Source organism: Trachurus trachurus (genome assembly GCF_905171665.1).
Source record: "Trachurus trachurus genome assembly, chromosome: 5".
Classification (NCBI taxonomy): domain Eukaryota; kingdom Metazoa; phylum Chordata; class Actinopteri; order Carangiformes; family Carangidae; genus Trachurus; species Trachurus trachurus.
The window spans coordinates 9,404,130-9,430,412 of record NC_139896.1 but is presented as its reverse complement, the minus strand read 5'-3'; the positions used below and the strand labels follow the sequence as shown (position 1 = coordinate 9,430,412).

General features: G+C 42.1%; 3 protein-coding genes across 4 annotated transcripts in view; all 3 read left to right on the top strand.

The window, feature by feature from the left end:
* Positions 1–4,281, top strand: part of cita (citron rho-interacting serine/threonine kinase a) — a gene marked incomplete at its 5' end in the record, with an annotated part of 35,818 nt that extends 31,537 nt beyond the window's left edge. Inside the window, 3 exons of the mRNA XM_083971599.1 lie at positions 606–788; positions 2,239–2,626; positions 3,883–4,281. Of these exons, the coding sequence (XP_083827725.1) occupies positions 606–788; positions 2,239–2,626; positions 3,883–3,906 (595 nt within the window). The 3' untranslated portion in view covers positions 3,907–4,281. The remainder of the gene's footprint in view (positions 1–605; positions 789–2,238; positions 2,627–3,882) is intronic.
* Positions 4,282–8,538: 4,257 nt separating this feature from the next.
* Positions 8,539–12,282, top strand: myl2a (myosin, light chain 2a, regulatory, cardiac, slow). The gene is made up of 7 exons (XM_083970997.1): positions 8,539–8,573; positions 9,211–9,303; positions 9,915–9,990; positions 10,093–10,197; positions 11,039–11,117; positions 11,399–11,447; positions 12,009–12,282. The coding sequence occupies exons 1-7, from the start codon at positions 8,571–8,573 to the stop codon at positions 12,111–12,113; spliced, it is 510 nt and encodes a 169-aa protein (XP_083827123.1). The 5' UTR covers positions 8,539–8,570; the 3' UTR covers positions 12,114–12,282.
* A 4,500-nt stretch (positions 12,283–16,782) lies between these two features.
* Positions 16,783–26,283, top strand: part of LOC310986643 (paxillin-like) — a 31,801-nt gene continuing 22,300 nt past the window's right edge. For both annotated transcript variants that reach the window (XM_083972655.1, XM_083972654.1), the window contains exon 1: positions 16,783–17,071. In XM_083972655.1, coding sequence (XP_083828781.1) covers positions 17,059–17,071 — 13 coding nt within the window. In that variant the 5' untranslated portion in view covers positions 16,783–17,058. The remainder of the gene's footprint in view (positions 17,072–26,283) is intronic.

The window sequence follows — 26,283 nt, the reverse complement described above, 5'->3', positions numbered from 1 at the left end:
ATGGGATTTCTTGGTTTCCCCTCATCCAATACACAATCCAACAACTCTAAAACACTCTCATGCACAAGTTGTGACCTGCACATTCACCACGCTATGAGATAATAACGGAATGTTACGAGACAGAGTTGTTTTAGACGTAAATGCAGAGACTGCTTGCCGAAAAACTGTCCCAGACGGAAATGTGCATTAGCGGTTTTGCATGAATTTACCTCGGAAACAACTCCCTTCTCATAACGTTCCGTTATTATCTCATAGCGTGGTGAATGTGCAGGTCACAACTTGTCCACCAGAGCGTTTTGGAGTTGTTGGATTGTGTATTTGTTGAGTTTGATGAGGGAAACCAAGAAATCCCATTAGCCTCCGTAGCGTAGCTCTGAGCAGCTCGCAGCTCTGCTCCGCCGTTCTAAAAATAGCTTGCACCAACAATTAAAGGTAAAAACCTACTGTTATGACTATAAGGATTATGGCAATGGGCCAATTTGCCAAAAATGTTGAACTATCCCTTTAAGGCATGATTTCAGTGAAGAAAAATGACAATAATACATTTCATTCAATGCTTTTTTAAACAGTTTGATATGTAATCCTTCTTCCTTATCTCTGTCCAGGCCTCACTCGTATGCACACCTGGATATCCCAAACCCACGTTACCTGGGCCCAGCCATCTCCTCCGGAGCCATCTACCTGGCCTCGTCCTACCAGAACAAACTGAGGGTCATCTGCTGCAAGGGCAACCTGGTCCAGAGCCAGGAGGGTATGGGAGACCTGCAGCGTAACGGCTCCGGACGCAGGTGAGGACATGAACAGAGACTATTTTGTTAAACGTGACATTCTCACATCTCCCTGTGGTTACTAATAAAATCTTAAGTCTGGGGTTTTAATGTCACTGACACTTTGCTCAAATAAAGAAATGAAGGAAATAAGCTGATGGAATGACCAAACAAGTTTTAACATTAAATCGATGAATACTGCATGTCAACTTCAAAGTGTTTTATCTTTTACTCTAACATCAGTATTATCCCTTTAGCAGAATTAGATTCCTTCAGTATATAATCAGCATTACAGGATTAGTGTAATTACTTATTTCCTATTAACGGGAAATAAAATTATCCCACAAAGTGTAATGGGCACGACTCAAACAAGTAATTTAATATAGCATTGCAATTGCCAAAGATGGAGATTAAAGAGGTTATTTGGCTGTGGCAGCTGACTGAGATGCCCAGATGCCCAATAAGCAACCTGGGATGACCCATAATAGTCTGATACCTGCTTTTATTTCTACATTTGATAAATAAATAATGCCCTTCCCTCATTCATTCCATTAAAATATAAGAGTTGACCTCCAGAGGAAAATCCTGCTCAGTGGAAATTAGTTCTGCTGTAGTGTAATAATAAATCCTGCAGATGGAAAATAAGTCTAGAGTTGAAAGTAAAAGAGAAGAGAAAGATATGCATTCCATTAGTTTAATTCTTCATTTCTCAGCATCTTATTTATTCATTCATTTGTTTGTTTGTTTGTTTGTTTGTTATTTCTTGGTGAGTTTTATCTTCCAGAGAATATGGAGTAGGAGCATTTCACCTCGCCTCCTTACTCCATGTTCACTGGTGTTGTTGAGGGGTCACTGGGACTAGCTGGCACTGATGGGCACAGGTCGATATGCACTGGTGGTGACGGTTCAATGTTAGACATAATAATAATAACACAGTAAAACAGTAAAGTAACACGTTCATTTCATTCTTTACAGGAGGAGGAGTTCATTTTTTATCTGTAGCAAATCATAAGTTTTGTCTTTTTAAAAAAAATTTATTGCTTTTTAAATGGATAAATGTCAAATGTGAGAAGGAAACTGATGAATAAAGACTAATAACTTCCTCTGATTATGTTCTACGACTGTTCTGTTACGATGTGAAGCTCACAAATAACTGAGCTGTTCTTGTTCATTGTGTTGATTTTTTAAAAACTGGAGTAATTTGCAAACCAGTCACTCTCTATATTCTCATTTAGAAAACCAAATGGAGTAAATGAGTTCTTCTTGGTATAGTTATAAATAGCAATGCGATGCACTGCTTCTTATCAAATAGGCTCGATGGTGAGCACATCATCCTTTACCACATTTTGCGGACCGACCTGACTCCCACAGTGCCAAGCAAAGCCCGTGTCCCAAAGCACAAAACTCATTTTTCCCCTTTAACCAATGCTCCGTGCTCGTCTTCATGCCTCGGTTCCTTCCCCTTAAACAGCCCTAACAAACGCGGGCCCCCATCCTACAATGAGCACATCTCTAAAAGGCTGGCGGCCAACCCCATGGTTCACGGAGACCCCGGCACGCCTCACCGCTACCGGGAGGCTCGCACAGAGTTTCGACGTGACAAGTCGCCCAGCCGCCCGCTGGAGAGAGAGAAGTCTCCCGGCAGGATGCTGGAGAGCAGGATAGGGGGGTCTCCGGGCAGGGCCATGGCCGACCCCCGGTTAGACCGCTCCCCGGGCAGAGCCATGGCCGACCCTCGCATGGACCGCTCCCCCGGCCGCATGATGGACGTCCGCAGGGAGAGGTCCCCCGGACGATACGAAGAGCGCCAAAGGCTTCACACCGGCTCTGGACGCACGCCCATTAACCCTGTTAACAAGGTTTGTCAGTCGTCTCTATTGATGCTGTAATGGGAAATTTTGATATAACTCATGTATGCTGCCTATGCAAGACTGTGTAACCAAAGACTGTATGACTATTTCTGATATAGTTTTGAAGTGACCGATGTTCAGGTTGTATAACAAACCCTTCTGTGAACTGGTGAGAACACATGTAGACAACATGTGGATGCTTTTTGTGTCTTCTAATGATACACATTACGTCAGAGGAGTTGTTGTGAAAAATGTTTATTCACTCTCTTGCCAAGCGTTAAATGAGAAGGACACAACTCTCAGATCTGTCTCTGTGCTAAATATGAAACCAGAGCCAATGAGTTTAGTTCAGCTTTTGAGAAGAGACAGGAAACAAAGCGTGAAAATGACTAGTTGTCATTTTTATGTCTCAGACTGCTTTGGCTGGAAGTGTAGTCTACCTGGTGTCTCCACTGGTTGCCTTGGTAACCTCAATCTCAATGTGACAAAAAAATGGCAACCAATCATTTGCACTGTTGTATGGATAAAAAAACACATGATATAACATTAATGTTTGATCTTTAGAGACACTAGCAGGTGGATTCTCTTACTTTGCACCCAGCCAGGCATCATGGGAGATTCTCTCTGCCTCCAGTCTTAATGCTAAGCTGACCAGCTGCTGCAGCTGTGAGCCTCATATTCAACCCTGCAGATACAAATATTTTAGTTACTCTACATTTGCTGTAAACAGGTGATGGACACTTTGTTTACTGAACATTTATGCACACATTACTGGACAGTTAGACAAGTACAGAACAGTATAGGACAAGGGGCAACAGAACAAACTAACTAAGACAGAGCAAAACAAAGTGTGGGGGTGGAATTGTGATAAGGGTATTGAGCAGGCATTTTGAATTTGTTGGGAATAAAAAGAAGAAAAGAGAAAAATATGTATATATATATAAAAAAAAAAAACGGGTGAACAGTGTGGAGTAGTGCTTGGAGGGATCGGCTCTGGATAAATTGCATAAATGGGGACCAGGTGTTGTTGTAGCAGGTGATATTATCTTTTATGATGAATGTAAGTTTTTCCAGATTGTACCAATTCAAGTAAAAGTATTGTTTTGGCAATGGTTGTAGAGGATGAGGAGACTTTTCACTTTTTTAATACTTTTTAAGAACAGTCTTTTTTTTTTTAGCTTATCATTTGGTACCGATATCATAAGCATACATCAAATTATTCTAACATCTGTCCCTGCATGTCTGTTGTCGACTTGATCCGCCAGGTGTGGGACCAATCATCTGTTTGAGACGCAGCAGAGCCGCATACCCAGCATGGACAGAGAGATTCATCTTTGAGAAGGGAAAGGAAGAAACCGAGAACCAGTGAGAATGTCACCAACTCATGATGAAACACTGCCACACATCTGTTTTGCCTGACATCTAAACTGAAAAACCACCGAGAGGAAAACAACTAGTAGCTGAACCGTAGAACAGAAAAAAGAGAGACCGAGAGCGAGAGGAAGGAAAAATAGATGTCAACAGAATCAGGTTCTTTTCCTCAATGACCCTGACCCAAAGTCAATAAAGGTCAACAAAATGCCATATTAACAATATTAGCAGGTTTTCTCTTTGCAGTGTATCTGAATATGTGCTCTATCCTCTGAGAAGGTAGTATATTGATTAGGTTTCTCCACAACAACAAGCAAACAAAACCTTTCCGTAAATAGACTTGCCTCAGTGTTCATTTAACTCCAGACGATAGACACGACAATAGATAAGCACAGCAGTAGCATCGTTATTATCTCACAATGTGGATGCCTAACTCATTTCAGTCACTAGTGAAAATGGCAGTGGTTCACTCAAAAATAACATTATTAAAACACCCGGCACCTTCCCACACTCAGCACACCACAGTAGCTACAGTTCAGGACAGGAGAGCGGTTGAAAAACATGTAATAGCATTTCTGTCTCCAGCCCCTGCGCTGACAAGTCAACACACAATCATTTTTTTCAGCTAGTTACAATCATTCGCTGCTCACCTGAGTCTCCTGCCGAGACTCTGGTTAGTTACAATGACACAACTCGGCTGGAGCAGCAACAAATTTTGAAATAAGATTTCAACAAATCGAACCCCAACCCGTCCTGTAGAAACCACACCACCGGATGATTGTCTGCCCACGGATAGGTTGACACTAAAAAAAAACAAAAAAAAACTGCACTACCCACAATCCCCAGCAGCGATGGAGCAGGACCTTTCTAATCCTTCAGAACGCTATCTGACTGTAAATAGACAAGACATAATTTTATATATATTGAGAAGGAATTTCAAGGCTGGATAAGCCGTGTCTATTTTTGTTAAAGAAAAAAAAACAAAACAACGTGATTACGTGTCCTCTTGAATGTCCGATGAGTATTCTTTTAATATGTCCAAAACGTCTTTTATCAAGTGAGTGATTGTATCTCGATCCAACTCGTGTATGCATCTCCATCTGTCAATGGCAAAACCTCAGAGCTGAATTATACGACAGGAGAGGAGGGAAAAAAAGATCATGTTTGAAGCTTAACAACATAGTACTTGAGCATTACTTTTTGTATAATGTCCCTTAATATTGTATATAACCCAAAACTGTTCAAGGTGAAGATAAAAATAATCTCCTTTTTTTTGTTTGTTTTTTGTTTTTTCCCTGATTCGTAAATGGCATGGATATGTATATCTGAGATGAAACGGAGTGTTGTCTTCTTGCTTCTGCCTCATTTCGGGTTATATTTTTAGTCCACAATTCAAGAATGAAGCACTACTACCTATTTGCACAGTAAATTCCTATCATAATTAATAAACCTTGTGTTTTTCCTTTTCTCAAGGCCCTCTTGGCAAGTTAAAACCTAAAATCCGTCCACATTTGCCGAGTGCATTGAACCGATTTAGCTCATTTTATTTCCGTACATCACAATTTGATCTATAGAAATAGAATTTTCTATTCGAAAAATTGGAAGCCGACACATTTTAACTCGCCAAGTGTGTCTGTCAATAGTAGGGCACTCAATAGGAAGATTTTTATTCACCTTTTTTGAATCCGCTCTTGTTATTTTTAGATGTAGGAAATCTTCCTGAATGTATTTAAGCCAAGAAGATAGAACACGTTCATTGGTCCCAGACGTTCAACAGAAAGCACCCAATGCTACAGGTTGCACAAGTTTTCTACAGGTCTCAGTAGGGCCTCTATACAAAAGGGTTTCCCATCCTGCATTATTTTGTATAATTATTATTATTATATTGTTTTTTTAACTTTATTATTTTTTATTTCCACATGATCCTGAATCACAATGCCGTAAACGCTGGATATGATGTTGATGTCTGCTAACAAATGTTTTATTAGCGTTCCCTGTAGAGATTTTGTCACAGAATATTAAATATTATAACCATTGTCTTTCACTTCTAATTTTGCCTTTCTTGTGTTTGTGTTAATTCAAGTTGTGGACACAGACAGACTCTTCCTTTTTTTTTATTATCTTCCTTTTCTCTCCGATCAAAACTCGCACTGTGAAATGACCATTTGTCCATGTCCATTGTGTTCGGAGAGCGTTCGTCTATTTATAGGTGCCTGATCCCAGCGCTCAGTCGACTGTCATTCCGGTGCCAGTAGCTGCAGCGGCTGCTCAGATCACAAACTTAAGAGCCGAGCTGAAGTTTTCAACAACAGCCTCTGGTCAACAATACCTCGTCTAATTCTAACCTCCTTGTACACACTATGCTGCGAGATGACACCGCTGGCATCTGCTGTTAGTTCATCAACAGCATTGTGTTTGACAGTGATGATGGTGATGATGATGGTGGTGGGCGTGGGGCCGGTTTTGTCTTTATTTAGCTCGCACTCACTCCCTTAGCGTTTGCCTTCCTAACCCCGGCTCATTGAGCTCATTTTCACACACTGTCACTTTTCTTGACCTGGGAGCTGCAAGTGACACGGGACGACTTGTTAATGGCGCTGAGGGACGTGGCACATTGTAAGGACAAGTTCAGTGCCAGCGGTGTTACACTCAAGTATCTCACACCTACTGCTGTTGACATCGCTGAGCTTAGTTTCACAAGCTCTTTAATGCTGACACCAGTGTAGTGTAAAACGTCAATCAAACACCGTTTTGTGAATGAATAGATTATTCGTTTTTCTCTTTTAATGAATCTAAAAGGTCAAAATTGTTTCAGTTTTATTCAGTGACATTTGTTAATATTTCCTATAAACAGGTTTCAGACACTGTTAAGATAATCCAGTGATTTTCAACCTTGGGGTCGGGCCCCACATGGGGTCGCCTGGAATTCAAACAGGGTCGCCTGAAATGTCTAGTAATTGATAAAAAAAATTACTGATACTTCTTTTTTCTAAACTCATTATTATTATTTTTAAAGTTATGATTAAAACACCACACACAATCTTAAACAACTGTATTCTTTACTTTCACTTTCTCGAGTATAAATCGTGTTCAAATAAAATGCAGCAGATAAAAAATATGTGAGCTGGCACATCTTGATTGACGTCCGACCGCGCCACGTGATCACCAGAAATTTGTGATGTCGAAATGGGGCCATGAGCCAAAAAAGGTTGGGAACCACTGAGATAATCCAAATACTAAAACTTGGGCCGTGGTGGAAGCGTTTCAACCTACAGGCTCCAGCCAGTGGAGAGCAGTCAGTCACACACTTCAGTGGAATGAATGTCAGCAAGTGCATTTACCTTCACTGAATAAACAGAGGGCCCATAAATAGTTTATGTTCTATGTGTGCCGCGCCGTGCCGTGCCGTGCCCTGTCGCTCCATAACTTTGTCAGACAAACGTAGGCCAACGTCAGTCATGAGGAGGAAGCGTGCGAGAAATGTGACGAAGGTTGGTGGTAACGCAGTCATGACAGGTCAATAAATTGTGCTAAATGAGCTGGTGATTTCTACACGGTCTCGTCGCGCCTTTTATCCATTTCGATATAAATGATTGCGGCACAGATACAAATACCAAATGAAGAGGTGATGATGTTTTTGTGGGTGAACACAGATAAATTCAAGCTCAATATTTCAACCCTATTGGATACAGATTTAAACAACTGTGGGTTTGTTTTCCTTTTTTTTTGTGTGTGGGTTGAATATGAAAATCCTAAACTTTGAAATCTACCTTTTGAAACTGACATCTATGTTGTCAAAAACATCCACTGCAAATGTGTTTTACTGTACACGAAGTCTAACATATAATATATACTGTAGAGAAATAATAAATGTCTAATAATTATGAAAAATAAAAAGAATCTGCACCATCCAAGGAGGAAAGAAGATGATCCAGACCAGATAGACCATCCTGCTGTCGTGGAGGTTGTTGCTATGAGACGATATGAAACCTGTTCGTTTATTAAAGTGTTGGGGTTTTTTTTTTAAAGGACTCTATAAACCTACCAATACTTTCACAAGCTGCATTATATTATCCAGTCTGAGATCCTATTCAAAAAGATTTTTCAAGGAGCAGGAAAGTGAACGATTGACAGAGACTGAAAAAAAACAGATCTTTACTATATGTTTTAGTTTGATTGTGTTAATACCATTGTCTCTCTGCTTAAGACATGTTAAGACAGTGGGCTGTGGGCACAGGGCACTTTAAGTGATTAAGGGCTTTAACCTTCAGTCTGCTCTTGATATTCTAGACCAGTTATTCCACTCGCTTTGTTCAACGTCAGTCACGACAATACACAAGCTGTTTCTACAGAAGGGTTAGGGGTGTGTGTGTGTGTGTGTGTGTTTGTGTGTGTGCTCGTTTTATGAGCATGCAATACTGTATGTTCTGTATGAAGCATCATTTACCTGTCACTTCCTAAAGAGGGCATAGTTTATAAATATCATCCAGTGGAGCTGAGGGTTGGGGCTACAAAAGGCCACCCACAATCTCCCCATTGTTCACTGGCATCATTGTTGGTCTGACCTCCCAGCTGCTCAGCCATGGTAAGTCAGTGTGTGTGTGTGTTGATTGTGCAAAGATAGGCGTGGGATGTGCTTTGGGTTTCTTTACCTCAAGGATGCTGCTTTTTATTTTGGAAAGATGAGTAATTCAACCCTGTTCATCTCTTTATTGATTCACTCAAAACTTTTTTATTTTCTATTTCTCAACTTATTTCCTGTGTTTATTTAATAGCAAGAAATGATAAAAGCACTTTTGGATGGAAAGTGGCTCCACACTGTGGATTTAACAACTTTCCACCTGCAATTGAATGCATCCCAAATTACAAGCAACATGTTATTTTTTAATAGGACTTTCAAGGAAATATATACTGTTTTATTTTGCATAATTTGCTTAAATACACCGCAATTATAGGTAATACATCACAGTGTTCGTCTATATATATATATATATATCAAGCAATTTTTCAAAGGTTTTGATCTTAAAAAATGCGAAACATAAATGTTTATGTGTGCCATGCACTCGTGTTATTTCCCAAAAGCGATTTTCCACATTTTATCGCCAACAATTTCTGTGATTAAGCCACAGTCCCTTTTTTTTCATTTGTTATCTGCCATGTAGCTTTCATTTAACTAGCATGTAGTGTCTGCCACATCTCTCCTCCTGTGTTTATGCCAAAAGGCCCCCAAGAAAGCCAAGAAGAGGACAGCAGAGGGAGCCAACTCCAATGTGTTCTCCATGTTTGAGCAGGCCCAGATCCAGGAATTCAAAGAGGTGCGAAGTGCTGAACCAATTTTTTTTTATTTTGCTGATTCACATTTGGCTGAGATTGACATGAGAATTGTGGAAATGTTGTAGGAATATGCATGTTAGCTCACCAGTGTTGAGGCTTTATTTTTCTTCCTTCGAAATGCACAGCAACACACACACACACAGCAGCCTCAGTTTCTTCTTCTTCATCATCTTCCTTCTGTCTTTCCATTTCCATTGTTCATCATTTCAGTATGTCCACCTGTCTATTTTCCCCAGCTCTGGCCTGACAGCAGTGAGGCATGTGGTATGTCGGTATGAGGGTCAGTGGTGCCCAGACATCCAGACTGTGTCATCAGTGATTAGGCTGCAGATAAACTGCTGGGCATGCCCCGGATGCCAACCTAAACCCCGGGGGGGGACTCTCAGGTTATAAATACTTAGCGGGGTTCATCTATGGAGATGGCACACGAAACATTTATAGGAAGAGAGAGAGAGAGAAGCTCAAATCATATCTTACAGCATCTGGATTATTTTTTTCTTTCTGAACATGTGTCTGCAGTCTGTTCACAACTTTCACTACTTTCCCAAAGACAGAAAGACTCATGTGCATGTCCTGTGCCCTCTGACCTCAGGCCTTCACCATCATGGACCAGAACAGAGACGGCTTCATCGACAAGAACGACCTGAGGGACACTTTTGCCGCTCTAGGTGTGCTGGCTGTGTATTTAACTCATATTAACTCTGATAAGACGCTATGACAATTTTACACACGCATCAATTAGCTCATATTGTCTGATTGTCGCCGTATAGGACGCCTCAATGTGAAACAGGAGGAGATCGATGAGATGCTGAAGGAGGCCCCCGGCCCCATCAACTTCACCGTCTTCCTCACCATGTTCGGTGAGAAGCTGAAAGGTAAGAACTCACATCACATGTGAAATCTAAGTTTAGTTTAGTTTTTTTAGTGTACAATACCATTGTGTATATAGAGCAACAAAAAGATGGTTGTACCAGGTTTAGCTTCAGCAACTAATTTCCATCTGTAGTTCCAACATAAAATTCACAAATACAGATCACAATATAATACAGGAGGAGCTTGGAACATGGGACGACAGGTGAACACACGTACAGCATAGAGGCAGTACACACACGAGTTGCACAGGTGGTCACATGTATGATTTGAATTGAATTGAATTGAAATCTTTATTTCGAACATGCATGAAACATTACTTAAACAAAATCTTCATGATCAGAGAGAGAGAGAGAGAAAAAAAGAAAAGTTTTATAAAGTATGAAATAAAAAGTATATATTAAATAAAACAACATCTACAACAACAAAATGCAAAGAAACAAAAGGACAACATGTTCGAATAGGAGTAGGAAGAAGTAAAATAAACTTATAAAACTCCTACCCCCACTCTCTGTTTCATTATAAGCAAAATAACAGCAAAATTAACAACACAACAGTGTATACTATATACAGTACTATAACAGTATATTATTAATGATAATAATAATAATCCAAATATCTCCAAAAATAACAATACATTAGTATGATAGTACAATACTCATTGATAATAATGATAAAATATAATAAAATAACATCCAAAATAGTGGCAAGCCCCATCCAGATTCCCCCTCTAGCCCCTTCCTCCAAGTGGAGACAATACAGACGTACATTTATTCATTTAAAATGGAGCACAGAGTTGATTTAAATATGTTTCTAGAGCTGTAATGTGTCTTTTAATGTGTCCAGGTGCTGATCCAGAGGAGACCATCCTCAACGCTTTTAAAGTCTTTGACCCCGAGGGGAAAGGTGTGCTGAGGAAGGATTAGTAAGTGGCCTCTCTCACACACACATACACACACACACACACACTTCACACTACATCAATTTGTAATATGCAAATTCATTGCGAGGAGTGTTACACCGGCTTTTAGGCCTACTCACAATTTATGACTGAGTCTGACTGCAATCATCATTCATCATCATTCATGCCAGTGCCAATCCACAATGAGTAAAGACCATTATCACCTGCACATTTTGCTCCTGCTGCGAACACAAGCCTCCTCATCTCACACTGCTTTTTTTCTTTCTCTCCTCTTTCCGGCCCAGTGTGACACAGATGCTGACAACACAAGCCGACCGATTCTCCCCTGAAGAGGTACATTGCAGTCCTTTTACACTAATTATCATTATTACAGAAGATAGCTGCTGCTGCTGCGGCTGCTGTGTGTGTGTGTGTGTGTGTGTGTGTGTGTGTGTGTGTGTGGGTGAATCCAAAAAGCACAAGACGGGGGGGGGGGTTGATGAGCGTCATAATGACGATCATCTGCATGCACATCAGACGCAGCCCCCCCACCCCAAAAAAAGACTCAGTGAATCATCGCACCTTGTTACTATGAGTTGTGCTGTGAGTGAGGGGCTGAAGCTGTGACATAAGTGGTGATAACATCTACTTTTCTCGGCAGCTGAGAAAGTTAAAGCTCTGTTTTGAGGCTACTTGAAAGTATATATGAATGTATATTTAGATATGTGTGTATTTTCTATTATTATTATTATTACTATTTATTTTCTTTTTCTCTCATTTAATGTTTTTTTCATAATTGAATGTTACCCTCATGACAGGGGGAGGAGTAAGGAGTATGGATGAATGAAAAGGAAATGAAATAACATTTTAAAAAGTTGATCACAAAAAAAAAACATCTACTTTTCTTTTGCTAAGATGGAGCAGATGTTCACCGCCTTCCCTCCAGATGTGGCAGGAAACCTGGACTACAAGAACCTGGTTCACATCATCACCCACGGAGAGGAGAAGGACCAGGAGTAGACCGACCCCCCACCACCGCCCATGAAGGGGGTTACGAACTGTTGTTTATTCACTCAACTCTTATGTTGGCTGCTTTGTTTCTGTACAAGAGGATCTAATTAAGAGGATGTTTCTCCCTCAGACCTCAGCCCTGTCCCTCCCAAAAAAAAAGAAAAGAAAAAAGGATGAGCTCCCGTTATCTAATTAAATTATTTCCCTTACCATTTTGTACAGACTCAAACCCTCTCGCCTTGTTTTTCATAGAAAGTGTCCGTTTGTTTCAGACTGTGCCTGTTCGTCTAATAAAAGTTTTCAAAGACAGCCAGCAGCAGCAGCAGCAGCAGCCTGTGCTTTCCTCAATCTCTCCCACTGAATTTTTGAATGGCTTCATCCGAAGGGAAGCCAAAGGTATTATATTCAAAAGAGCCAGTAAGAGATGTTCATATGTTTATAGGATCATGGGATTAGAAGCTTGAACACATGGCCATACCAGCTAATCTTTAATTCCATGTTAGGTAGTGAATTTGTGTGCTTGAGAATAGCGTATGTGCAGTTGGTGGTCCTCTGAAATCCCCCAGAGATTAATCCAAAACATTGGCATTGTACGTGTGTATATGTGGATTGTGTGTGTGTGTGTGTGTGTGTGTGTGTGTGTATATGTGGATTGTGTGTGTGTGTAAAAAATGTTTGGCTACTGAAACAGAGGGCTTTAGTGAGACAAAGCCCTGTTGTTATTTTGGTTCTATGATGATATGAGCAGGGTAATGCTATACTGAGGAGTTCAGGCTGCAGCTACACAACAGGATGCCACCGAGTGATCCGCTCCACCTTCACCTACCGCATTTGCCCAGATGAGGGGGGGGTGAAAATCCAGACCGGGGCGGCTGGGGGCAGAGGGCAACCCATCTTGTCAACCCCCCGGACTAAAGTATTGTCTTCTGGGGATGAGGGGGAACCGAGGGAGTGGTGAGGGATAAAGTGTTTTGGATCAACTCGGACATTTGAGCTCACATCATCATGTGTCCTGTTTTAAACAGTCTCTAGAAACAGACTGTGGCCATTAAGAAGGGAGGGAGAGGGGTTTTGGGGGGTGAGGAGTAGCAGCACATTGTCGCTTTAACCTCGGTCACATCATACAGGCCTTAAATGGATGAGTGTTGTTTTAAAGCACTCCCTGGTTGACTCTCATATAGCATGACATAGCATAGTGTTTGGGCCATTAGCTGAGAGCGGTACAGACATAGCAAACAGATATAGATCCGGCTACAGCCCTTTAAAAGCAGAATCAGAATTAGAAAACCTTTTATTGCAAAGTCTTCTTTACATATATATGGATTTGGATTTGTGTATAGTGCAAAAACAAGAAGGAGGGATTAAAAATATATATATATATATATGAATAAAGATGAAACTTTAGCAAATAGAACACAATAGAAACAGGGAGGTTTAACAGTGTGAGCAACCACATACTGTCCCACCTCCACATAGTCACAGCCCCTATAATGGTCTTAAACATCTCAGGACAAATGTCATCGTCTCCCGAGGAGCTCCTTGGCGACCTCCTCCTCAGACTGCATGTTAATTATTAGGTTCAATAGTTCCCCAGCGTCTCCCCTCCCACCAGTCGACGCTACACCCAGTCTGAGTCAGCAGTTCTCAGCCTGCATGAGCTCCCTGTTTCCCTGTTTCCCCTTCCTGGGACACAGAGCTGTATGTGAGCCCTGGAGCCAATCAAAACTCTGCTCCTTGTTTATTTATTTATTCATTTTAAAAATGCTGAGACTGATTACATTAATATTATAGATGATAGAATAACAAAACTGTTACCTTGAAATTAATAAGACCAAGTTGGAAAGGAAAGTGAAAAAAAAAATTAAATATGCAGCAGTGCACAGTTGATGAAGTTCACTGAAGCTCAATTAAAAGTTAAACTTTTACTGACAACAGCAGCGTTGTTGACGCAGAGAAGCTGAGTGGTGACTCATTCAATCTGAGCATCTGTAAAACTTTGTAGACAAACACCCTCTAGTGGCTGCTGGCGACAATGAGACATGAAACAAGCACAATGGACATTGCCAAAGAAAAACAAAGGGACTGTGCTCTCTGTATCCACAAAATAAAATTTGCAGGTCATCTAATGGTTGAATCTCAAATACGTCCTTCACAATAAAATAAATAAAAAATATATAAATCACCAGGCAGCAGGATAAAAAATGAGATTTTGAACAGAGATCTTGTTGAGATCACACAAAAGGCATTAGGATGCTCAGCTAAGGCGTCATTAGGTCACTATAATCTCACTGCTGAGTCCAACGCAGTCTGTAGGAAGTCCCTGTAGGAATATTACACCAATCATTGATCAGGGGAAGCGTTTTTACAGTGTGCTGATGGTGCAATTACCGCCCTCTCATTCAGCCTCATATTAGGATTTAATACAGTGCTTCTTCAGTGACATTTAATCTGTAACAGAACTGATGAATTTACAGTGAGAAGTGTCAAGTTGTGCTCCTTCTGCTGTGAGTCAGTTATCTATCACTTCTGGTCCTGCTGTAGTGCTTATTGGTGGGATGTGACCATAAAAATAGCTCATGGACCAAGGAAGACCAAAGAGATACAGATACCTCCACTGTATGTGGATTACAAATAGCTGGAAACAGTTTGTCTCTGTATTGTGTAAATATTAAATCATGTTGGTCCCGCCAACTAAGATCCGATGTTTTGTTTCTCCTTTAGATTTTTACTCTTCACTTGCAGTTTTTCGGTTTGTTTGCCTGTTTCTCACTGTTGTTTTCAGATTCACATTGTTTGTCTCATCTATCATTCAGCAGACATTCAGTAGGGTAAAGAGAGAAAAGCAGAGGGAGGCAGAGGAGACATGACAGACAGGAAACTGGAGGAAAGACTGGAAATTAGAAATCCTAAAATGACTCCAGGTAGGTAGGACAGCTACAGTTCAACTTCAGGTTTCTAACTCCTAGTGGAATTTATCAATGAATGACGTTAGAAAAAGTCCATACCTGCCAACACTGGGTGGTGAAAAAGAGGGAGATTTTCTGGGTAAACAGTTTGAATGGCCTACTCGCAACATCCCTGCACTCATATAACCCTCCCCTGCAAATGAATAAATAAAAAGATGTAAATAAAATGACTGATCAGAAAATGAATGATCAGAAAAATGTGCGTTAAGTGCAAGTGCAAACATTGTGAGAGTGTCAGTGAGTGTCTGTGTTGAGGATTTCCAGGAGTAGAGCACTTAACGAACAGGAAGGAAGGCATCCACTTAGAGGCATATATGTTTGCCAGTAATAACCACAGAACAGTGCTGTATTCAGACCAAACCCCACTAATTTCATAAATATTCCAAAATCTGTCCAATTTATTTTTGATATAGATTTTGACGTGTTATTATAAGAAATATTGAAGCTTATGTGGTGAGTCCAGTCAACCAAGATAGGATTAAGACTGGTTTTGGTTCAATGTTATTATGTGAGGCTACACGCTGTAAAAAGCTGTCAACTCATTGTCTCATTCTCTGAAATGCCTCATCTCAGTGTCTCTGAACAGACTACGGAGCAGAATAAACAACAGAAAACACTGTAACTGAAACTGTCAACACACACACACACACACACACACACACACACACACACACACACACACACACACACACACACACACACACACACACACACACACACACACACACACACACACACACACACACACAGCCAGAGGGCGCTGTTGTCCTGTCCAGGCCTATACAGCTGTTTCCCCTAAAGAGTCAATGATAAAGTTTAAAATGAAAAATATCAGTAACCAGTTATGAAAATGTGTAAATGAAATGTGCAAAATATGTGCGCAAGTAAGTGAATGCATTTTTCAATAAAACAGTGTTGTGAAGTAGACAATAATGTGATTGCTTTGACCGGGTTACAATTAACCAAATGAACCTGCAGTTTTTCTAATTCACTTTGGCTCAATTCTCAAAACATTAAGCTCAAACCTCTGAACAATTAGTTTATCATCCACAATATATCAGAATTTCTCATTTTTTTCATTTATTGTATGTTGACGCATTGGATTGTTTTTTTTGTTCTTTTTCTTTATTACTGTGTTCAAATAAACTTGCATTCATTCATTCATTCATTCATTCACATTGCATGGGCCATGTGTGCAACAGACCTAATGTAGGCTACAGTTCTCCACAAATTTGCACAACTTGTATAGGCCTATAGCTCATTGATCAAAACTGATCAGTTGATCCTCATTGTTATTGTCAATTGTCTTTCATTGTTAAAGCATCACATGCAAAATGACCCATTCAATTATATTATATTACTACATTATATTGTGGCCAATATTATGTTTTGAAATGTAAATTAAACGTTCCTGGTGACTCACAACCATGCAATAGAAACTGAGTGACAGTTTCAGCAGATACTGTCAAGAAAATGTTTAGACAATATTTTGAAAAAAGAGCCAAAACAATTAACGAGAATCTGTAATTAAATCATAGATAGACTGTATGAATTAAATCCATGAATGTGGGTCTCCGAGTCTCCGCTAGGTGTCGCTGGCCCCTGCGCGCTGCGGCCGCTGGGCAGGCGGAGGAAGGGGGCGGCTGGATGTGGACTGTTGGAGACTCCGGAGGGGGGCAGCTGGGTATGTGTGTGTATGTGTGGTGGTGTGTATGCGTGTACTAGTATGTGTGTGTCTGTGAGTGTGTTTGAGGCTCGTCGAGCAGCAGGAGGAACTTGAAAACTTCACCGCGTCCATCGAAGAAGGAGGAGAAGGAGAAGGAGAAGGAGGAGGAGGAGGAGGGGGTTTTAGGTTTTAGGTTTTAGGTTTTAGATCCGCCTGCGGAGACCCGGAGACCAGGAGCTGAAATCGGCTGCTCACAGTCCGGCTGTGGTCGACAGAGGAGCACCGGTCCGGTTCCCAGCATTGGAGCGATTTCCGGCACAACATGGATGATTTAGGTAAGTTCGCTTCGCCGTGAACGCAACATTAAAGCAGCGCATGCATGTGTGTGTCTGTGTGTTTCTCTCTGTGTGTGTGAGTGCAACCACACAACCACACAATGCTCACAACGCTGGAGCGAATGAATGTGAATGTGTGTAGCCTATTTCCGAGCAGGTCGGTACCAGTGTTGTAACCGATGTGTGTTTGGGTCAGCGGTGTTTACACAAAACGTCCAGGTGGAGGTTTTGTTTTAACTTCTCCAGGTTCAGCAGAGCTCCGCGCGAGGTTAAACAAAAGGCCCTGGCGCGTGCTCACACACAGAAAAACAGCTGGTGCCAGTCTCTTTGCGATTATGAGCTGAAATGAACATGTTCCCACCGTTTGTAACGTGGTGGTGGGAGCATGTTGGAGTGGACGTGGAGCCTCCATCCGCGCTGCCTGGGTTTTTTTTTCTTTTCTTGTGTGTGTGGGGGTGTGGGGGGCGAATTAACCCACCACGTCAGTGAAGCAGGCATGAAGGTGCTGCTGCAACTTTTTCATCCTCATAGATGGAAATAGAAATTAATAAATTCTCTATTTGCATCTGATGGGACAGTGACCCACTGAGCTGCCCCCTCCCTCCCCCTTCTCCCCTTCTCCCCCTTCCCCTGATGGCCAGAGTTACATAAGTGGCTGTTTTCCTGCAGGTGGGATGGTCACAGCAGTGAAACCTGTGATCAATATAAGCTCTGGAAAAGATTAAGAGACCACTCCCAAAATGATCAGTTTATCTGGTTTTACTATTTATAGGTATGTGTTTGAGTAAAATTAAATAAAAAAATCAACTACTGACAACATTTCTCCCAAAATTGAAATAAAAATATTGTCATTTAGAGCTTTTATTGGCTGAAAATGACTAAACTAGTCTAAATAACAAAACATATCAAGTCTTTTCAGACCTTGAATAGTAATAATGCAAAGAAGCGTGCGGCGAGAATATTTTAACTCAGGAAGAGTTTATAAATCAGTTTTTGTGGGATAATAATGTCAATGTTTAATCCCAGCAGTGGTTTTTATAATCTTCCTATAAAACCAGATGTGGTTCAGGTGATTGATCACCTCATCAGTGTCTCATTAAATAGAATGAGTTGTGTTTGTGTTGGAATTTAAAAAAGAAAAGAAAAGAATGACTGTCATACATGTAGAGATGCTTTTAAGAAACATTTGTGAAAGTGGTCTCTTATTTTTTTTCCAGAGCTGTAGTTTTGTGTGTGTGAGACTCCATTGCTTTATAATTCATCCATAGGCATTTATAAAGCGGCTATAATAACCAGCTGATGAATCCAGGAGGACAGTCGGTGGTGCTGTCCCTCCTGCCTGTGTGTGTGTGTGTGTGTGTGTGTGTGAGGAGGGAGAAGATAATAACTCTCCACTGTAACATGGCACATTCAGTGACAGTGGAAAATGTAGTGCCTGAGGGCAGGTTATGGTGACAGCGAGGGTGTGTGAGTGTGTGTGTGTGTGTGGAGCTCAGCACAAAGCTGTTGAGACACACAACACACTTAAAGTGACAGGTCCTTTTGTAATTAACTTAACAGTTATCTCAAAAATTCTCGCTGTGAACCAGGCGAGCACCACACTCAAACTGCTTGCTTTGTTTTCACTGATGCATGTAGAGTTGCATGACAAAATGAGACTGGATGTGTTTCATTGGGGTAAAGAAATACATTAAACAAGCAGCAACTCAGACTGTGTTCAGTGCACAGTGCATTAAAAAACAGAAGGAAGCTGTTTGAGTAATGCATCTTGCACAGTATAGTGCTATTATGATCAGCAGTGGTTTTGAATTAATTTGCCCACAATGACTGTTAAAGCAGAAGTTAGTGTTGAGGCTTTGAGTTTTTTTTTTTGGTTTCTTTTTTACCCTGGCAACTGTTAGGTTAAGTTTAGCAAGACTTCTGTGAAAAGCATCAAAGGAGTCGGGTTCATCGGATTCTAAAAAAACACCAGGATGCTTTTCGTAAAGTCAAAGATGATATATGTCTGGGAGAAGACATCCAGAAAGTATCACCACCCCTCCCCCCTCCCTCCTCCTCCCTCCACCTCCTTTGTGACCTGCAGGTAATTCATGGGAGAAGTTTTTCTCACCATGGTGCTGCAGATCGGCGTCTAATTTGGGCCAAAACCCAGTTGTATGGTTGACACATCGGCGTTGGGAGTGAGACACGGCGGCACTAAGAATATTGGGTCATTCTATATCCAGTCAATATTTATGGATCCCCTCTCAGTTTACACGAGTGAAGGGCTTTCCCCTTAAAGTAGCTGCTTTAAAAAAGGAGCGTTACACAACCCAAGTGTAATTACCATGTCACAGGGGGTTGTAAATTCTGTCATCGTTTTAAGCGGAGACCTGTAAAAGTTTGGCACACAAGACACAAGATACAGATGCTCTTCGTCTGAGCTCTGTCATTACGGATTGCTGGTGTCGGCATGGGAAGTCGGTCGCCCAGCCAGGGAAGTTTTTTTTTAATCTCCCATTTGTTTATGAAAATTAGAAGGCTTGGTGATGTTATTATGATACGGTTTTAAATGCAGTTGAGGATTTGGAGAAGCGCTGCCCCCACTCCACTCCACCCCGCTAAGATGTGAAGTGAGTGAGAGCGTGAGGATCCCTGCACCTCGGGAGGCCGCAGAGGACGACGAAACCTAAATGTATTTTTAGCAGAGGAGCGTCCTTCTCTTCTCTTCTCAAACGCTGAGGCAGCAGCTCAGAGGAGCCTTCCTTCCTCCAGCGGCGCTCTGTCCCCCTTGTCCCACACCTTCATTTTTCATTCTTAGCATTTTATGCCCCAAATGCTCCCTATATATAATATAAAAGCAGCAACTCTGGCTGGCAGGTGTGCTAAGTAAGTTGTGGCCATCTTCCCTGTGATGTCTGCACATTATATACACAGACTCAGTTTGTTGTTATTTCCTAATGTTTCCTCCTCCAGCTCCGGCCGTGGGAGCAGACCGACACCGCTCCCAGGCAGGCAGGCAGGCAGGGTGTCGGGGTGGATCAGGCCCACATGCAGGGATTGGGCCTCAGCCAGAATTTATCCTTCTTAAACACTGCACTGCCCCACCCTCTCTCTCTCTCTTTCTCTCTCTCTCCTCCCACTCCCCATCATTCCTGTGGTGAACCACATAGGAAGCTGCAGGCTGCAATCTATTGACAGTTTAAAGCTGCCTGAGTTCGCAGGAGAGCAGATTAGCCTTTAGGAAGATTTGGATCATCAAGGCAGATTGTAATGCTTGATCGCTCGCAGTTATCAGGGCTTTTAACTGCCAGCCAGTATTGGTATTTGCTAACACACACAAGTCTTTTTTTTTTTTATTCCTCTATGATGCTAGATTTGGATTTATGTCATTTATGGCTGCTTTTATTTGTGCAGTCTTTGCAGTTAAGAGGCTGTGGCATGTTCTGAGGCAAACTTTCTCTGACCTCCCCTCCTCAGCTATCAGCGCTGCCAAGCGTTGCTCCGTGCTTCACTGCTCCGGGCCTGCACCAACAAGACATGAATGTCAAACAGCCTCCAAAGTTAACTTCCTTTTACCGACTTTCATCCGCACTACCTTTCAGTGTTTCCCTTTTTTTTTCTCTCTCTTTACGACAGCACATATACAGTAGCTGCGCTGTTTCTCTCTTCCCTGTGATTTGTTTCACCGTCACTTCAGTGGCGTCATTTGAAGTGAAGCGACCCCACACCCCCCCCCTCCTCCCCAGAGCCTTGTCAGCGCAGCAGCTGCAGCGTTGGAAATGTCACTCACAGAGTGGGCGTAGGCGAAATACGGCTTTACTAACTCCAAAGTGAGATCTGATGTAGCCTAGATACACAACCATGTCTAAATTTAGGTTGGTTCATTGTTTATACAGCAAAAGAAACATCAGACAATTCACATGTGGACGCTTGTCACCCACCCCCCCAACAAAATGCTGTATGTGAGACTGTGACACAGATGTTTGGTTACGCCTGAGTTGTGGTTTTATCAGGGACACGGTTTGTGTTGTAACCTCATTTCTTCCTTTTTATACTGACAACAAAACCTCGACAGGCTCCGTTGTTCCCAGTAGCAGTTCAAACTTCTCCCTCATTTGCATTATAATCATGTGATGCAGCAGCACAGTAGAGTAACTACTGAACGTTTGAGGTTGGGTTTCTACTTACAAAATGCATGATGGACCTCATATATAGGCCTACAGATTGCAAACAAGTTTTAGGGAACATCGGTTGTGGGTGAAGTTACATATCTGACCACTGTGTTGTTGATGCAAACAGAAACAGAAGCTGTTTCTCATGTGATCTTCCACAGAGAGACTTCAAAGGAACAGTGTGGTATATTGGGAAGTATTGATTAATACCTTCATGTTTAATATGGAGCCAAAGCTGAGCATTTGCATTATTTATTTATTTAATAGAGGGAGATGTGACCTGAAACTAAAGACAGGGGGATTTTTTTTGGAGTCAAACCGTGGATGTTGTGGTTACGTGGTAACTGGCCACCGGATGCTACAACGTGTTTACTGAAAAGATGTGAGAGCGGTATCGATGTCGTCATCTGACACCTGCCCAGACTGTGAACAACAAACAGTGTTGTTAGTTGGACGATTCCTTTACAAAAAGGGAATCTCAGCTGTCAGTCGAGGACGGTGTATCTAAGAGAAAAGCTTGGGGTTTTAAAACACCTGGGTGTTTGTTTCCGGTCTCTGACAAAAAGATGCTGTTGAGTTGCTCTATAAGAGGAAGAGGCTGCAGTGAGTTTGGAGGTCGACACATTTGACTCTATCTCTTGTTATAGTCCCGCTCCTTCGTGTGATATTTAACCACTGGGGTTAAAGGGATAGTTCACCCAAAATTCAAATTTCACTCGTTATCTGCTCACCCTCATGTTGACTAAGAGCTGTGAGGATTTTCAGAGTCCTCCGTGCCTTCTCTGAGTAACGGGGGGGTCCGCGCAGCAGTATTTGTCCATATAATGGTTGTGAATGGTGCTCACTTTTCTTCGTTCAAAAAGACACACCAAAAAACATCCAAATACCTCCATGCTGCTCGTCTGTAATGTCCCTCTTGTAATGAAGCCCCGACATGAGAAATTGTTCCGCCGGTGACACAGGAAGAGCAGTGAACTGAGACACTGGGAGCTTCCGCTACAAACAAGCTTAAAATATAGACTTATTTAATTTTTTCGGAACAATTTCTTATGTCGGGGCTTCAATACAAGAGGGACATTACAGACGAGCAGTATGGAGGTATTTGGATGTTTTTTGGTGTGTCTTTTTGGACGTAGAAAAGTGAGCCCCATTCACAACCATTATATGGACAAATACTGCTGCGCGGACCCCCCCCCCCCTGTAACTCAGAGAAGGCACGGAGGACTCTGAAAATTCTCCCAGCCCTTAGTCGACAATGAGGGTGAGCAGATAATGAGTGAAATTTGAATTTTGGGTGAACTATCCCTTTAAGTTTGAACTTGAACCATCTCATTATCAAACATCCCCTCCAGTTAACTTTTGTGTTGCTTCAAAAAGGGAGAAAAAAACCTCTTGTGAAGTTGTTGTTGCGGATTACATCCCCCAGTGACCCTGGGCTTAAAATGCAACAAGGGGGCTGCTGCTCACGCTGGATGATAAGTCTCTAGTGTCTGACACATGCACATAAATCACACACACAGAATCAATGTAGCATCAGAAGGCTTGAGACAATCCCCCTGCCTGCATCTCCTCCAGTACCAGTAGTCCATCTGTTTAACTTTAAAATGAAAATGCTGCAGGGCTTTGAAACATATGGTGTGTGTGCACAGTAAAACACACACACATGCATACATACACACTCTCTCCTCATCACAGACTGCTGGTGTGGACAGACAGCTCTGAAGGGGAAGCTGACTAAGCAGCAACAGCTCCACACTCAGCCAACCGTCATGTCATCTCTCATGGGCCCAGCGCACCATAACAACAGCCTGCAGGGTCGATATCCCAGCAGCTACTGTGGGTTTTTTTGGAACCAGTGGAAACATGGAAATAAACCTTAAAACTGAAAAAAAAGAAGAAAAAAAACACACATAGGCTCACAGAAATCTGTCTCCATTGAGGATCTGTGCAGGTTTAGCAATAGTCAAACATGTCACAACATACTAGTGAGTCTATGTGCTCATCTTCTCCGCCTGGCTCTTTGTCAGCTGAGCTCAATGAGCCCTTTTTATCGGGACGCTTCTCCACCAAGTGAGACACATGTTTCATGACAGGAAGTGGCCTTAGTGACCCCTCTGTTGTAGTAGTAGCAGTCAGGAGGTCTCATCGCCATCCCAGACAAGATGTTAGTCACACACACACAACTTGCGCGCATTCCTCATCCTCCTATTTTTGTTAACTTCCTTGTTCGGAGCAGAAGGAACTGGTTTTTAATCTTCTTGAATCATGGATTTCTTTCTTGTTGTGTTTTTTTTTTATGTTTTCCTCCCTGTTTCCCGGCAACCACAGCAGCTCATTAGCTTGATGTAGCATGTTGTCAGTGAAGAAATGAGGCAAAAGGATGAGAAAGTAAAGGTGCGCCTATGAAATATTTAGTATCACACTATATTAGGTGTATAAATATCCGCATATATAAAAGCCTGGAGCTGTAATAAGCCCCTCCGCCATCCTGCTGTGCTCTGATGAATTGGGCTCCCTGTTGACTTCGGTGGGATTCTCATCCCTGCGCATCCTGACAGTGACTGACAGGACGCTTGATGTGATGCTGCTGATCCTCTGATGCGAGCTGTAATGGGAAAACAGCTGGTATCACAATTTCTTGCATCGTAGAAATAGAACCCCACGCTCGTGATCGGTGCAGCAGCATGCATGGCACACAAACAGGAACCAACCGTTAAAATAGCAGTCCTTTGCTCCGGTGTTATAATAAGTCATGTGAAATGGAGCTTTTTTTTAAATGTCACACACGGCCTTTCAAACGCAAAGGTGCGTGGTTTGGTTTTTGCATGCAGGCTTTCCTCCTCTAATTGGCTCCTAAATGTCATTTTTCTAAGAGGTTGTACGGTCGGCGTGGCTGCAGGCTCGGATTGCTCATCGCTCTTTTATTTAGGAAATGGATTTGAGCCCAGCAGGTTTCCTCTGGCTGCGCCATAGGTTTAAATAGTCACAGCAGCACACTTCTGTTTCTGCCCTATTTGGGATATAAAGACATCACAATGAGGGCCTTTGATGAATTGGGAAGTTAGGAGGGGGGTGGAGAAAGTGAGGTTGTGTCTATGTGTGTGTATGTGTGTGTGAGTGTGTGTGTGTTTCAGACTGCTTATGCTTCTGCTGGATTTACAATCAGCATCTGGCTTGTTAAAGAGGATCATTCAGGAGGTCTGATCTAGACCCCACTCGGGTTAATGACAACATCAGTGATGCTGGGGCAGGATTACTACCCCACAGGTTTATAAGGGTGTAGGCTTAACGAGAATTTACACACACACACACACACACACACACACACACACACACACACACACACACACACACACACACACACACACACACACACACACACACACACACACACACACACACACACACACACACACACACACACACACATATACGCACACACACATATACGCCGGCTCTGGCACCCGGACAGAGCTGATTGTTTTCCAGTGGAATCATTCGGCCCTGCTCTGCAGACCTCACTATCCCTTCCTTTTCCATCCTCTTCCCTCTGTCCTCGTCCTGCCGGAGGGGGACAAAGAGCAGCTTGTTTCTGGTGCTGTGACCTACTTCAGCCCCGAAAAGACCAGAACCAGACAGAACTGGAGGAGGAAAAGCAGAGAAAATACCCTTCAATCCATCACATCACATCCCCTCCATCCATCCATCCCATCTGTCTCTGCAGCCATTTATTTTTATGACACTAATTGGGGGTATGGGTTACGACCGTAGTGAGCGGGAGGAAAGTCATTAAGGACTTGAACAGTCGTTTCCAAATCGTTCAAGGATGAAATGTGCTCAGATGAAACTGTAACTAAAATGTTAACCTGCTAAGATTTACCTGCCAAATTCCTGCATGTTATCACTGTGTGGATGAAGGAAGGAAGTACATTTTCATTTAATGGATCCTTATTGTGTAGCATCACCTGTGTAAGATTTAGAAATTACAATCTATCATTTTATATGAATGGGAGGCAGTTTGTGTTATATTTGAAACATCAGCTGGCTTCAAGTGGAGTAAAACAGTTTGTCATCCTCAGTTGTGGCCTCAATTACAGCGTTATTCACCGGGCAGAGTCACATGATGATCGCCACAGGACAAGTGCTGAGGATTTCCTGTCTGGCAGTGGAGCAGGAAAAGGTGTCTGAAGGAATGAATGAATGAATGAATGAATGTCATCAGTGTCACAACAATAGTCTAGAGGAGTGTTGTACTTCCTCACTCCACTTGAGAACATACAGTATATGTATGAATGGCTTGACTGTAGAGATATTCAGTGAAATTAGTATCATTATTATTATTAGTATAGTTTCTTTTTTATCCAGTCTGTAGTTTGAGCTTATGGTAAAAGATGTAGATGTAGATGTTCATAATATGTGCACTTAAAACGAAACATCCTCACCACAATGTTCATACTGTCTTTAATAAATGCTGCACCATCCTGTTCATAGGTGCTGCTGAAACATTTTTAAAGCGTTTCACCGTAGCGTACCAACCACACGGTCAACATAAAAACCACAGGAAAGCTGTTGCTGCGCCCACAAACTACCTCTGTTTTTGCTCTGTGTGCCTTTGACTGCCGGGAATAAGGGGTGGGGGGGGAAGTGGTGGTGGGTGGTGGTGGTGGGGGGGTGGGGGGTGGGGGGTGGGCCGGGCCGGGGGCAGGTGAGAATCAGGAAGAGAAGAGTCTTTGTATTTTGGTTACAAAAACTCTTTTCTCCCTTTTTTTATTTCCCTCAGTTCTTCTCAGGTTGATGCATTATTCATACGCTGAAATATTCATCACTGGTTTTACTTTTTTTTTTTCTTCAAATGAGGTGATTGTGGTCTGGTCACTAGAAGACAAGTTCTTTGTCCCCCATGAGCAGCTGTTTGCATCAAGGATTTAAAACACAGTGCAAACACAAGCCAGACGGGAGCAACAGCGGGAGGATTAAAACAGTAGAAAAAGCATCAAGCAAATGTAATCAGCGGCGATCTTAAAACAGACAGAAGAGGAAGTGATATTGTGTGATGGA

Excerpts from the sequence above, each read along its gene's own strand:
- myl2a (XM_083970997.1), top strand. Across the intron at positions 11,118-11,398 it reads GGTGTGCTGAGGAAGGATTA|TGTGACACAGATGCTGACAA; the intron begins GTAAGTGGCCTC and ends TTTCCGGCCCAG. Across the intron at positions 11,448-12,008 it reads ACCGATTCTCCCCTGAAGAG|ATGGAGCAGATGTTCACCGC; the intron begins GTACATTGCAGT and ends TCTTTTGCTAAG.